We start from the raw sequence: 15,821 nt of genomic DNA, 5'->3' as shown, positions 1-15,821 counted from the left end.
CAGGCTTTACTGTATTGGTAAAGTGCTATAATTTTGGTGGGAACATTATATGTTCCCGAATAGAAATCATATGATGCATGCACATACATGCACACACATATGACTATTTCGGAGGTAGCTTTAACTTTTTTAATGCATGAAATTCTGTTTTTGAACAAACCTGATGAATTTGGAGAAATTTTTTTTAAAGGCTAATTCACATAGACCTCTGGCTTCTTTCCAATAAATGACTTTTAACTGATGAATTCATGTGAAATTTAAAATTTAAAAACCAAATGAGTCTTGACCTTTTCTTTGCAAATGAACCTATTTTTGAAATAGTAATGCACTAAATATTTCTACTTTATGAGTGCACACTTAGAGAAATCATATTTATTTAAATTCTCTAATTCTTATTCTACTGTATTAGCAAACTTTAAAAGATTGCTAAGCTAAACTCCATTATTTGTTAGTATGGCCCAATCTGGTGACAATATTTCATGCTGCATATAATTTAGTTTTATTAAAATGCATTAATAAACCCATGAGGGGAAAATCTCTTGAAATGTTAAGGATAACGGATAGAATCCTTTGGGAATCACCTTCACTAACCCAATTTAAATTGCTAACTTCATGTGTGCACCAATAAACTCAAACTTTATAGTATTCCTAAGCCATAATCATCTTTATAGGCTAGAAAGTGTCTTTAATAATGCAACACGCAGTTCTTTAAATTTGACTGGGCTGGCCGGCACTTTAGTGCTGTGTCTTGAGGAAATGGGTCTTGAAATTTTCATGATTACATTGTTTTAATAAATTTTTAAAGAGTGGGGGCATCTGCGTTCCCTCCGTCTGAACTCTCAGCGGAAGCCATACCAGGCATGTGCAGTTCTTACAGCCGTCGGTCCAGGACTCAAATTCTCGGTAGGTGGTTCCCTTCATGGTGCAGGTCCTCTCACAATAGCACTGATCCAATCTATTCATTCGCTGCTCAGCTCGAGACAGCTGTGGCACAAAGGAAGGGGTTCACAGTGTTCACCATTCCAGCAACACAGAAAGGCAAAATACTTCAATAGGCGTCGGATGTTTTTCTGCATATGGCAGTAATGATGGCTGTGCCCATCTGTTATTGTCATCAATATATTGAAGCCTATCCTTTAAAAGAAAAGTTTTTCCCCCTCTTCTTTTTGGGTAAGTTTGGTTCTTGCCTTTGAAAAAAAAAGCATGATTTATAAGATATAAATGGGGGCTAAGTAAAAATGGCATCACTCACGCTGCTGAAAAGCATTTTCCATTTTTAAAAATGTTTAATTTCATGAACATGTTTATTCAAGTGAAGAAAATTTTCAGAATTTATGTCGTGTCAGAAACAAATCATAGATATACGAGACAACTTGCAGGTTCTCAGTAACTACTATGCAAGCTGACAACAGTCTGTTGAAATTGCAAAGAAACTTGATACATGCTTAGGACAGTGAATAATCCTACAACAGCAACACAGTGGTAGAAAGCATCCGTGGGACCATTCCCTTGACATAATTCCAGTGTCCATATTCTTTACAATGCTCCCTCACCTCCATCCTTATAAAGAAAAGCTAAATAAAAATAAATAATAATAAAAACTAAAATAAACAATAAATCCTACTGTAATAAGCAGTGTGAAAATCAGGTAATCTGCCTCATTTCTGATTTACCGATCATTTGTTACACAGATGGCTAGGGTTTGAAAATTTATAAGCCCTTTCCTTGAGCAGAGATTTAAATTCAATCCCAGCAAACAGTATAGTATAAGAAAAGTCTCAAAGGTGAACATTTGTGGTTATAAAAAAAAAACCAAACAAACTATGAAGAACTTCAAGGATTTCTTGAGCTCCCCGCGCTCAATTTCTAAGTAGCTTTTACCTTGGCTGATGTTTTGGCCAAAATGTCCTGCAGCTCCATGATTTTCTGCACGAGTCCATGGAAGTCATTGCAAGTTGGACAGGCTGGAATTACAAACACTACATTGGTCAAGTTGTATTTATAAGGAGGTCAATCTAGTTAAGTCCATGCTGACAACTAATATATCGGACCTCCGATTTCAAACTGACATTCTGGGGAAAATTAAGCAAGAAGCACACTTTTCATCACACAGTGCAAGAACTAATGGACTTACTGCGATTAAGATCTGGGCACTGAGCAATAAATCCTTGGGGCATGACAAGTAATTGCACATCTTGCATTATACCCTGTGTGCAAAAAATTTTTAAAAAGATGTATTACTTTCATCTACCCAAATTATGTTCAACAGTCAAGTTCATGAAGGAAAACATTACAAGATAGACTCACCAAGATCCCTAAACAACATTTTTTGAATACATCACTTCTACTTCAGACCAAAGGGAAAGAAATACATCGGGCAAAATAGATGATTACCCATGTACTCTCCTATTGATAATATTTTTAAAGCCTTAAGATTAAATGTCAAGATACAATTAAGAGGGAATAGTCATGTTGTTTTGAGAAGTTATTTTTACTTAGCCACTGGAGAAAAGCTTGAAAATGACCTTTAAAAATCAACCCGAAAATCACTTCTGGTTTCAGCAACAGTGAAACTGATACCAATTTTAAATTAACTGCAGCCATCAAAAAGAAAGAGATAGAAAAACTGAGTCATAAATGCAATACTCATTTGAGCATTTCTCATTTTTCAGTCGGACCTTTTAGAACTAATTCGTCAATTTATAAAGGACAATAGATTCATTAACCAGCTGCCACAAGACTTAGCAACAAGTCTTTAGGAGTACAGAAAGTTTAGCGTGAAATTTTTAAACATTCCAGCAGCAAATAACCCCTTTTACACAGAGGGCCACGTCACATGTCTATAGGTAAAATTTACATGTATCCTTAGTCACTGAGGCTTAATTAGCTTCCATCTTCCTGGGCTCTTAAACCAAAGGCCAATGGTAACTCATCAGACACACTCCAGCTGTCCCTTTCATCTACCGCCCCTCTCTCTTCCTTCATCAACTTTATATACTTTTTAATTAATATTTCACTTTATTCCTCTGAAAAATGCAAACAGAACGTCTAATGACAGGGTGACAGGACCAGCATATTATCAAGACAATTCTGAATGTACCTACAAAATATACCAGTCAAAGATTGGCCTGTATCTCCTACATGTTTAATCTAATTAATAGCATAGTATAAGAAAAGTGTCGATGTGAATGATAAATATTGTAGTATACCACGTGGAATTGCTGGATCTGTTGTTTGCTTGGGGTTTGGATTAAAAAGGCAACTTCTATACAAACTCCTATCACTTGGAAGCAGCAACATGAAAACAAGGCTACCATGTATGGTTAAACACTGTACAACTCCACTGGACACCACTCACAGTCTACAGTAAAAATTATGACCCCGAGAGTACACATAACTGATGTGTGAGAAGGATTCTAAGGCCACATCCAGGCTCCATGGGAAAGACTGCCATGGTTAAAAAGAGGAGAGACTTGACATCTACAAATGTGCCATCCCTCATGTGGTATAAAAGCACTCATTGTTTAGGATTTGTGAACATGGAATCAATTCCTCATGACTGGCTTTGGGCAAGTCACTTAACCCCTCAGAGTAGGTTTATGCACAGGTAAAAGGGAAAAAAAAGAGCCCGCATCAAGGCCAGTAAGACTAAGATTCAGGAATAACACATAGAAAGCACCTGGTTTCCAGGTAACAAACAGTTTAAGTAAGTTTAAAAAACACCTTCCCAGGTTACAGAGCTTACTTAGAACACAACTTCAAAATCACTAGTACCTACTCTACCCAGAAACCCATGAGTCAGACTCAGCACCTATTATTCTTCAGTTAACAACCATTCGCTGAACCACTTCTATATTATAGGCACTGTCTTAGTCCCTGGGGGAAAATGATTACACTACGGGCTTGCAGTCAAGCAATTTTCTGGACTTTATTTCTTCATCCTTAAGATACAGAAATTTAAATGAGATGTCTTTTAGATCATCTACAATGATGAAATTCTATGAAGTGTGTCTCAAAGTAGGCACTAAAAAAAAAAAAAGAGAGACAAATTATGACTGCTTTCTAGTTTTGACAGATTGTGCATATATATGTATTCCCCTTTCACATTCTGTAGTACAAAAAGACCATGAATAGTGAATATTGAAAAGTTTTCAATCCTCTGTTATTAACATCCATGTAAAAGTATCATCAAAGGTGACGTTTCAGTGGCGGATAGTTTATTTGTAAATTAACATCTTAGGTATTTATTATTTTGAATGCCGAATCTCAACAATGATATGTTAGTTTCCCGATTGCTACTTTGTGATTATCTCTGTAACGTCTAAAGATCAAATTTATTCAGGAAAAAAGAGAAAATACTGTAGGTCAGCTAAATGAAACACTGTGTAAAAAAAAAAACAACAGACAAAATAGAAAAAATATACAAATCAAATTATTTTGTTTCACACCACAAAAAGCAAAACATAATTTTCCAAACTCATTAGAAAGCATTTATATTTCTATGCGCTATCATCAGCCCTTAGCCAAAAAATACCTTAAAATATCCATGCGCATTATTTCTCTGTCCCAGCCAAAATGTTGTGCCCAGAGGCAAGTCTGTGGAGGGCTTTTCCACCACTCTCTCGTATATTCTGCAAAAAGGAAATATCAGAGTAAGCAGTGTGAGTTAACAGTCATTAGAATCTTCCACTTCATAAACAGAACATTTCACTTACTTATTGCAGTCAACATGTAAAATCAGATGGGAGGCACTGATGGCTAAGGAGAGCTTGTGCCACTTGTCATCAGCCAAAATGTATGGAAAGACTTCCGTGTGCGGGTGGTGACTGCCTGACCGATAATGCAGTCTGACTTCATTCCGATGGCCACTGCTCTCCAGTTCCAGGTACCTGTGCAGAGAAGAGCCCCATGGGGCCCAGGGAAAATAAAGTTCCAAAATTACTGACATGACCTCCAGCCCCAGAAAGATAGAGTCTAATGTTTTTCCTATTCCTCCCACTGAGTACAACTAAACACTACATTGTAAACAGACATAGGAAGAGTCTAAAAGATGGAGTAAAGAAAGAAAATCAGACCCAAGGTACTGGTTTCCTAGGTTTTCTTTTGGCCTCATATATCCCAGACTTGGCTGAGGAAGCCAGCAACCTAGAACACTAGTGAGTGTAGACCAAAAAAAAAAATATATATATATATATATATATATATATATATATATCTCCCAACGAAAGCTTGCTCTCTTTAGCCAAGGGCCAGGAAAGGGGAAGCCTGATAAAACAAAAACTTTTAGAGAATAACCACTCTATTCCAACCAAACATCACAGAAAAAAAACTGGCCCCATCCCCAAATAGACTAGTAAAGCTCGTGGGGAGCCTAGATTTCTACCTTCTTGAGGCACCCAACACCTCCACGAGGGTGGTGATGGAAAAGGCCAAGTCGAGAATGTTCATCTATTTTTTAAAGATTTTATTTATTTATTTGACAGAGAGAGACACAGCGAGAGAGGGAACACAAGCAGGGGGAGTGGGAGAGGGAGAAGCAGGCTTCCCTTGGAGCAGGGAGCCTGATGGGGGGCTCGAACCCAGGACCCTGGGATCATGACTTGAGCCGAAGGCAGACGCCCAGTGACTGAGCCACCCAGGGGCCCCACAAGTATTCATTTAATTCAACAAGTAAATTCTATAATAATAGAGAGGTGTTTGCATTTAAAAAAAAAATAACATCAGCAAACACGCTGCCCTGTTGCTATAAACCTGTCAGTTCTTAGCACACTGAGGCAAGAACCCTATTGCTGCTGTCAAGTAGCCTCCTAGATACTATTAGAAATGTCACCTGCACTGGATTCCTAAACTTGAGGCACGAGAAGTAGCCTGAATAACAATGGGGCTGACGCCATGCCCTACAAACAAGAACAACTTCAGAAGTTAAACATTTTACCAAAATCTACATTTTCATTAGCATCATTCACTCAATTAAAAAAAATGAATTTTAGATTCACAATACACAAAAAACAGGTAGTGAAGAGAAAAACAAATAATGATGTAAAACACTTAGAAGTGTGCCTAGCACATGGATAGGATTCAATAAATATTAGCTCTCATTAAAAGAAGGGAAAACAGGTTGAAAGAAGTTAATCCAAATCTTCAAAACCAGTAACTATTAAGATATATAAAACCATAGGAAGATGTGAAGTTGCATGAACATATGATTATTGCATAATTATAAATTACAAAGTATCTTAATGAACACTGGGTCTATTTTAATGAATCATTTTTCTAATAACAGCCGTATTCATTTCCAGAAGCCCACTGTTTCCCACTGGGTGGTGTCTCAGTGGGAGGCAGGACTGGCTCGCCCCCTCTCTGCCCCCCGCCAAGGCTCAGCAGAACGGAGTGGTTAAACACCCCAGCCCTAAAGCCTGAGGACTCACATCCCAGTACTCCTCCCAAGAGTGGCCAGCTACTTCACCTCTCTGTACCTCATTTGGTCACTGAACTATAAAACAGGGATATGAACTGTACTTGCTTCAATGGACATCTGTAAGGACGTGAATGAGTTAATTTAAGAAAGCCTCAGAATATTACTCAGTACACACAAAAAACTCAATAAAGATAGTACATGTTAGTTATCTTTTTCAATTCAAAAAGGAAAGTCGTCAAATCCTCCCTCTTCTTTCCCATGGTATAGCCAGGAATGGGCTGACGACACACTCCAGCAATCAGACACTCTTTCCTGAGGCTCCTTTTTTTTTTTTTTTTAAGATTTTATTTATTTATTCATGAGAGACAGAGAGAGAGAGGCAGAGGGAGAAGCAGGCTTCCTACGGAGCAGGGAGCCGATGCAGGGACTCGATCCCAGGACTCCAGGATCAAGACCTGAGCCGAAGGCAGACAGTTAACCCACTGAGCCACCCAGGTGCTCACTTTCCTGAGATTCTTGATGGAGCACAGCCAACGAGGGGAGTGAAGAGGCACCCATAATGTGCTAGGGCAGCAGCATCCTGGTCAGCTATGTTCAGGTCACTCTGCATCTTCCTTCCTGTTTGCTGGCCCATCAGGGTGCCTTTGGTTATTACCTGTTCCAAATTCTGATGCCCCAGGCTCCCATCAGTTCTGTAAGCTGCCCTCCTACCCATTGCCTCCAAAGTCACCTTACAGCTAGAACCTTAACTGATATATTACAATTGTGACCATGGAAAAAACATAGAATAAAACATATCAACATTTTTAAAGCTATTATTGAGTGATATAACTATGAGTGATTTTTAACTTTCTTTTTACTCTTCTTTATTTTCTCTTTTATGCTCAATAAGCATTTGTTACCTTAAATTAAAAACCACATTTTAAATCCCAAGAAGGTAATTTGTCACACCTGAACATATCATGTCTCCCTGATCTGTTATTCATAATTGTGAGAAGTCATTAAAATCAGAAATAAAGTTCACCTTTTATAATAATTTATGCCCTTGTTATTCAAATATCCTTTGCATTGGCAGAAATATAAACTAATTTAAGATCAGGCTTCAGAGAAATAGGCGACAGTTGCAGGACATCATTCATTTTAACAACCTCCTTCATAACTCAAGATCAAGGTATGAAAATAAGGTCACGTCTCATCTGACAAAAAAGGTTGCACACACACATGAAATGAGACTTTTTCTGCTGCCTTAAATTAAACCTAAAGAGAACGATCAGATCACCTCAGTACAGTTCTTCCTCAACTTGCAACGGGGTTATGTCCTGATAAACCCATCACAAGTTGAAAATGGCATTTAATACACCTAACCTACCGAGCATCGTAGCTTAGCCTAGCCTCCCTTAAACATGCTCAGAACACTTCTATCAGCCTACAGTTGGGCAAAATCATCTAAAGCAAAGCCCATTTTGTAACAAAGTGTTGAATATCTCAGGCAATTTATTGAATACTGTACTGAAAGTAAAAAAAAAATACAGAACAGTTGTATGGGTATAGACTAATTATAAGTGTATCGGTTGTTTACCCTCGTGACTGCACGAGGGAGCTGTGGGCTCACTGCCGCTGCCCAGCATCATGAGAGAGCATCATACCACACGTCACTAGCCCGAAGGAAACCAAAATCAAAAATTCAAAGTATAGTGTCTACTGAATGTACATCACTTTCTTACCACTGTAAAATTAAAAAATGCTAAGGTCAACCATGCTAAGTATAGGACCGTCTGTATATTAAGCTAGAAGCCAGTTGTTAGTCACCTGAAGAAAAGCTACATGTACTTCTGGCACCAAATATATTAGAGAAGCTCATGGAAGGCACAATTGCTAAGGAGTTACATGCTCAGGCTCCGGAACTGAAAACCCAGTTCGGCTTCTCATTACCACCGTTGCCCCCACTTCCCGCTGCCTCAGTGTCCTCATCTGTAAAATGAGGAGTCACTGTGATAATCCACACAAAGCAGGGCATCTGAAACACAGTAATCACCCAATAAATGGTAACTATTGTATCATTTGTCAATACATAATCCCAGTTATAAAGTCCAGCCTCTTAAAAAGCCAATTCTTGAATCACAAGCAATTTTGAACACATTTTGTTTAAGTGGAAGAATGCAGAAACAGGAGACAGAAGTTCCAGGCAAAACAGAAGATTAACCAACTCATAGAAACTAGTTGACACCTTACAATTAAGGGCTCTAGCATAACCAACAAAATATGAGAAGCAGAGTCCAGTGGTAGGACCAAAATTATTGTGAGTTCAGCAGCTTGCCCATTTGTTGTACAAAATTGCCTCTTTCACCTTGTCACTTCCAGTGATTCCCTCAGATGTTAAGGGAGATGGGAGAATAGGGGAAAAGTGTATTTTTTGGCATCCTTCATTAGAACCGTATTGATTCGGTTTTTGTTAGTTCGCTTGTTTTTAACGGCATTTGGTCATCAAAGCCAGGTGGTATAATGTGGTAATTTAAGAGGCCTCAGAGACTTACTCCTGTCTCCACTCGTTAGTGTTCTTATGGATAAGTTCTTATGGATAAGAACCATATGATCATTTCAATAGATGCAAAAAAGCATTTGACAAAGTACAAAATCCACTCAAGATAAAAACCGTCAACAAAGTAGGTTTAGAGAAAACACACCTCAACAAAATAAAGGCCATATCTGAAAAACTCACAGCTAATATCATCCTAAATGGAGAAAAACTGAAAGCTTTTCCTCTAAGGAACAAAACAGAGATGTCCACCCTCACCACTTTTATTCAACATAGCACTGGAAGTCCTAGCCACAGCAATCAGAAAATAAAAAGAAATAAAAAGCATCCAAATTGGCAAGAAAGAAGTAAGACTTTCACTATATCCAGATGATATAATACGCTATATAGAAAACTTGAAAGACTCCACCAAAAAAGCCACTAGAACTGATGAACAAATTCAGTAAAGTCACACGATATGAAGTCAAGATACAGAAATCTGTTGCATATTTATACACCAATAATGAAGCAGCAGAAAGAGATATTAAGGAATCAATCCCATTTACAACTGTACCAAAACCAATAAGATACACAGGAATAAACTTAACCAAAGAGGTGAAAGAACTGTACTCCAGAAACTATGAAATACTGATGAAAGAAACTGAAGATGACACAAAGAAATGAAGACATTCCATACTCATGGATTGAAGAACAAATACTGTTAAATGTCTATACTACCTAAAGCAATCTGCACATTTAATGCAATCCCTTTCAAAATACCAATGGCATTTTTCATGCAGCTAGAACAATCTTAAAATTTGTATTGAACCAGAAAAGACCCTGAATAGCCAACGCAATCTTAAAAAAGAAAAACAAAGCTGGAGGCATCACAATTCCAGACTTCAAGTTATATTACAAAGCTCTAGTGATCAAAACAGTATGATATTGACACAAAAACAGATCAATGGAAAAGAACAGAAAACTCAGGAATGAACCCACAATTATATGGTCAATTAATCTTTGACAAGGCAGGAAAGAATATCCAATGGGAAAATAAATATCTCTTCAACAAATAGTGTTGGGAAAACTGGACAGCAACATGCAAAAGAATGAAACTGGACCACTTACTTACACCATACACAAAAACAAATTCAAAATGGATTAAAGACCTAAATGTGATACCTGAAACCATAAAAATCCTAGAAGAGAACACAGGCAGTAACTTCTTTCACATTGACTGTAGCAACTTCTTTCTAGATATGTCTCCCGAGGCAAGGGAAATAAAAGCAAAAATAAACTATCAGACTACATCAAAATAAAAAGCTTCTGCACAGCAAAGGAAACAATCAACAAAACTAAAAGGCAGCCTACAGAATGGGAGAAGGTATTTGCAAATGACATATCTAATATAGGGTTAGTATCCAAAATATATAAAGAACTTCTAAAACTCAACACCCAAAAACCAAATAATCCAATTTAAAAATGTGCAGAAGATATGAATAGACTTTTTTCCAAAGAAGACATACAAATGGCCAACAGACACATGAAAAGATGCTCACCAACACTTATCACCAGGGAAATGCAAATCAAAACCACAATGAGATACAACCTCAAACCTGTCAAAATTAACACACACAAAACACACAACTAAAATCAACAACACAAAAAACAACAGATATTGGCAAGGAGTGGAGAAAGAGGAACTCTCTTGCACTGTTAGTGAGAATGCAAACTGGTGCAGCCACTCTGGAAAACAGTATGGAGGGTCCTCAAAAAGTTAGAAATACAACTACCCTACAATCCAGCAATCACACTACTAGGTATTTACCCAAAGAATACAAAAACACTAATTCAAAGGGATACCTGTACCCCTATGTTTTTTGCAGCACTATTTACAATAGCCAAATTACGGGAGCAGCCCAAGTGTCCATGGATAGATGAATGGATAAAGAAGAGGTGGTATACATATAATGGAATATTACACAGCCATAAAAAAGAATGAGATCTGGCCATTAAGACAGCATAGAGGGCATTTCACTTATATATGGAGTTTAAAAAAAAAAGCAAATGAATAAACAAACAAAAAGCTGAAACAGACCCATAATTACAGAGAACAAGCTGATGGTTGGCAGAGGGAAAGGGTTAGGAGGATGGGCAAAATGGATGAAAGGGAGTGGGAGGTACAGACTTCCAGTTAGAGAATAAATAAGACACAGGAATAAAAGGCACAGCATAGGGAACATAGTCAGCAGTACTCTAATAGCATTGTATGATGCCAGATGGTACCTACACCTGTGGGGATCATAGACCTGGGGAATCACTACGCAGTACACTTCAAACTAATGTAAGGTGTGTGTCAACTACACCTCAGTTTAAAAATAAAAGACATCTAGGAGCACCTGGGTGGCTCAGTTGGTTAAGTGACTGCCTTCAGCTCAGGTCACGATCCTGGGGTCCCGGGATTGAGCCCCGCATCGGGCTCCCTGCTCGGTGGGAAGCCTGCTTCTCCCTCTGCCTCTGCCACTTCCCCTGCTTGTGTTCTCTCTCTTGCTCAATCTTTCTCTCAAATAAATAAATAAAATCTTTTAAAAAATAAAGTAAAATAAATAAGAGACATATGAAGCATGACTATTATTCCTCAGAGTTATTCCACTTCTCTACAGAGAGAAAGTGGAATGAATTATCCCCAAATCTGGGAAACCATCTGTGATAGATGTTATTGGTCAAGTAGAGTTCAAAAAATAAATTATATTTGCTACATCCAATTCGCATAACACCTTCAATTTGATATGAAAGGATCCAAAAGTAGACATAGGTTGAGCACAGCTCATAAGGGAATAACATGCTCATTATTAAATTAATAAGTCATTTAGTACATAAGATACCATGTACTTAATTTTACTTTAAAGTATGGTTAATATGTCACTTTTTAATATCTGATTTGATTATTCAAATCAAGCTCTTCTGTGAAAAAATAAAATAAAACTCAACCCTTTCTGATTATAGTTTCACCTGTTAAAATGGTTTAAATCAGCTCTGCGTTGAAGGAAAGAACTTGGTGATCTCTAAAAATCCAGTTTCTACATAAATTAAATATTATCAAGGTTTCAGCTTAATTGAGATTGTGTGTGTGTGTATGTGTGTGTCTACCCAAGAGAATATACCAATGTTCCCGTCAATTTCTAGATACCATGGGCTAACAAGTATATTGAGGTATGCAAGCAATTGCACTATTTCAAAGAACAAACAACAAGCAATATTTATGGAAGAAAATGATATTCCCAAGTTGGTAACTTTTCATCTTCACCTTCAGCTAAAAAATGATTCATGATGCTTTTAGGGATACATCCATCTGGGGTGACTAAGTGGCACCCAAAGACCCTCGATGCCCTAAGATTCTGTGCAGTATTTTATCTGGTTTCAAACCTTCCTCTTAAGCTAACAATTTGCTTTCCTTAGGTCCTAAAAATCAATAGGAATTCTTAGGCCGAAAGAGGTTAGTCTGTGTTGGAATTTTCGGCAGCTTTATATGTACCACGTTGTGAAACTATGGGCGGACAATAAAGGAAAAGCACTGATGCATGTAAGACAGCAAGAAGTTCTAGGCAAGCTGTATTTGAAAGAAAGGAATTAGTCACAGGGGAGAGTAAGTTGTCAATGCTGCAGCATCTGTTTTCTGACATGCTTCACGGGTCATCATGTCTCCTCTATCGTGCAGAATAAATAAGAGCCAAGGAAGAAGGTAATAGGATTCATGGGTCACCCACTGAGGTGACATTTTGCTCTTAGTGAGCCCATTACCTCGAGTTCCCATTGAAATGGGTACAGGACACCCCTAACTAGAGGAAACAGAACCAACCTGGCCCCAAATTCTAGCTAATAGGGAAATGCCAAAAAGGCAGGAGTCTTATTTTTAAGTGTTAGCATACATTTTTTATGGCGAGGCAGTTAGAAAAATTAAAAGACAAATATTTTCCCAGCTATGCCGACTGGTTTTGTTTACACTGTAACAAGTTCAGTGGGGCCATGATGATGCTGTTGAAACAAAGAAGTCAATTGTAAGGAAGAAAATTTCTGGATAAAAATGTTTAGTCTAACTGAAAAGACCCAACAGAGGAAAAATAGATGACTGTTGTCTCCAAGAGTAAAAGAAAGCAAGATTGCTAAGCCTGTCAACAGAGTTCTAGGATTTTGAGGGAAGTAGAAAGGCCATGATGGGGCTCTACAACAAGCGGAGAATTGTCAAGCGACTGGGTGGATGGGCTAGTTCAAATGTTGATTCTGCCCCTTATTGTGACCTCAGACATTGGATTCAACCATTCAGGGCCCTCTCCTTATCTGTAAAATAGGGATAAAAATAGAATAGGAATAACCTCCAAGACAGTGATGAGCACTTAATGAGATTAATCAATGCAAGGTGTTTAGAGGATGGCCTGACACAGTGTAGGAATTTAATAAAGTGTTGAATGTTAACAATGCAGAGAAAATATTCCAAGGCACCTAAGAAATCAGTCAACTACTACAAACCCTGAGATCAGCAGATGCTCTGTACTTCTCATCCTATCATTCCACCAATATCTTTCAGCCATCTGAGTGTCAGGCATTGTACCAGGCACAGGGGAGACTGGGGAAAAGAAACAAAGTCAGGCCCTCACAGAACTTCTTCTTCCATCATTTTCATCATGTTCCTGAATTGATACTCCCCAGGATGATGATTTGCTATAAATGTAGGCTTCCTCATTCATGTTTACATTCCTGTATTTCTGCCAAGTCTTTATTTTATATTATTTTATTTACATCACTTTATTTTTCTACTGTTTTCATATTTATTATTTCATATCATTCTACATTATTGAATCTATTTAGAAATGGTGAACTTAAAAATAAGCACAATTTTTCTTAATGCAACTTAACAAACCTCCTGCAATAGACCTTGAATTCTGACAAGTCAGAGGTTGGAAAGGTTTTGTCATATGTTTATTTCAGTTACTGCCTGATGAAAAACAGTCATATTTATTTTTAAATGAAGAAAATATGCATTTTTAACCTGTTAGAAATGTCAAAAAATGAAAATCCAATAACTAGATGAAATAAAATTTTTGAAAAACCATAATAAATGGGATAGAAATAGAAGGCTAGATGTAAGAGCCCATCAGCAAAATCTGCCTCTAACATATCTTATATAGTCTGATCTTGTTTTTATGAAAGTCTGTGATATTTTAGTCCAATAAATGCAATATGGTCTATAAAGCTAGCAAAGAAAGGTAGAAAAGCTAGGCAAATCACTGTTATGGAAGTAAGATGTTATTTTCTCTGAATCCATTCAATATAAATGAATTATTTTCATTAAAGAAAAATACAGTAGTTAACTTAAAGATGTCTTACACAGTGAATGCTGATATGCACTTAAAATGAAGTATAAAAAAGTTTGACTTACTATATTTGGGGAATATATTTTTACATGATATATATTACTCAATTTTTACTAGAAAATGAATTTAAAAGTTAATATGAGTTTCAATTTTCAATGTCATTTTTTTATTCATGTCACTAAGAAGCAATACTTTATGATTCAGGTGGGTATGGTCAATGGATGTTAAGGACAGTGAGCAAAGGACTGATGAGGAATAGCACACTGGAATAAAACTGGTGTATCTCCCCATAAACTACTAATCGAAATCAAAGGGGAAAAATATTGAAGAGCCTGGCAGATCACCAACTTGACCAGGTGATCAAGGTTAACATCACGAGCTGTAAGACAGATTGACAAAGTGTACCACCTCTAGATGTGGTGTACTGAGAAGAGTCAGCATCATTTCTGCAGTATTCCCCGCAAAAACACATGGCCTGAGTGATGAGGAAACATCAGATGGACCCAAGTGGAGGGTGATCCTAAAGAATGATATGCCTATACCTCTAAGACCATAATGGATACCAAAGACAGAGAAAAGCTAGAATTGCTCCAGACCAAAGCAGATTATGAGAAGGGACAACCAAATGTAATATGTGCTCTTGGATAGAATGCTGGGCCAAGAAGGAAAAAGTGACATTGTTTAGATGGTTGGTGAAATCTGAATGGGGTGTGAAAACTAGATGATATTGTGGTGTCAATGTTGATTTCTGGACTAGGAGGTTATATATTGACTATATAAGGAGAGTGTCTCAAAACAAGGAGAGTGTCTCAAAACAAGGAGAGTGTCCTTGTTTTGAGAAAGCATTCACCAAACTATTAAAGGTGATAGAGAATATTGTCAGTAAAAGGCATATTGGAAAAAAAGATAGAGGGTGATGGAGCAAATGAGCTAAAATGTTACAATTAGGAATCTGGTAAGAGGAGATGTGGGAGTTCTTTTTACTACTGTCATAATTTTTCTTATAGCTTTGAAACTATTTCAAAAAAAATCTTTAATTAAAAGCAAATATTAACCTGGGAAAACTCTTGCATATGTGATTGAGAGTAGGTTGATGTCCTTTACATAAAAAAATAATTCTTACAAATAAGCAAAAAAATTGGCAAGATTGCCATATAAAAACGGGAAAGGATATTTACAAATCATTTATCAAATCAGAAACACCAACAACTTAAAAATATAAAAAAATTTACAAATTCACTAATATTTAAAGAACAGTAAATTTTAGAAATGATAACTATTTCTCAGATGTCATATAAGCAAAAAGTACTTACGTATAATCCTCAATGTTTCAAAATGTGTAGTTTCAAGTTTAAGTCATTTGTAAAGTAAATTTTTTTCTTTGTAGTTCACTCAAAAAACAAATCCTACTTACTTTTTGGTGATGCTTAGGGCATTTTTAGTGGCTAAATTAAATGGGTTTAAACTATTCAGTAATTCATGTATTATGTGTACATCCAGTATCCTTAAGAATAAT

The 15,821-nt window shown here is 37.0% G+C and overlaps 1 protein-coding gene across 4 annotated transcripts in view; it reads right to left on the bottom strand.

Moving 5' to 3' along the window:
- Positions 1 to 15,821, bottom strand: part of NELL2 (neural EGFL like 2) — a 324,370-nt gene that overhangs the window by 236,004 nt on the left and 72,545 nt on the right. For all 4 annotated transcript variants that reach the window (XM_032420483.1, XM_032420482.1, XM_032420484.1 and 1 more), the window contains 5 exons: positions 4,716 to 4,889; positions 4,535 to 4,631; positions 2,135 to 2,207; positions 1,882 to 1,964; positions 856 to 984 (listed from right to left, as the gene is read on the bottom strand). In XM_032420483.1, coding sequence (XP_032276374.1) covers positions 856 to 984; positions 1,882 to 1,964; positions 2,135 to 2,207; positions 4,535 to 4,631; positions 4,716 to 4,889 — 556 coding nt within the window. The remainder of the gene's footprint in view (positions 1 to 855; positions 985 to 1,881; positions 1,965 to 2,134; positions 2,208 to 4,534; positions 4,632 to 4,715; positions 4,890 to 15,821) is intronic.

This window comes from Phoca vitulina, unplaced genomic scaffold (genome assembly GCF_004348235.1).
Source record: "Phoca vitulina isolate PV1807 unplaced genomic scaffold, GSC_HSeal_1.0 scaffold23, whole genome shotgun sequence".
In the NCBI taxonomy this organism is placed as follows: Eukaryota; Metazoa; Chordata; class Mammalia; order Carnivora; family Phocidae; genus Phoca; species Phoca vitulina.
Note: the sequence above shows the minus strand (reverse complement) of the source record. Positions and strands in the feature narration are given on the sequence as shown.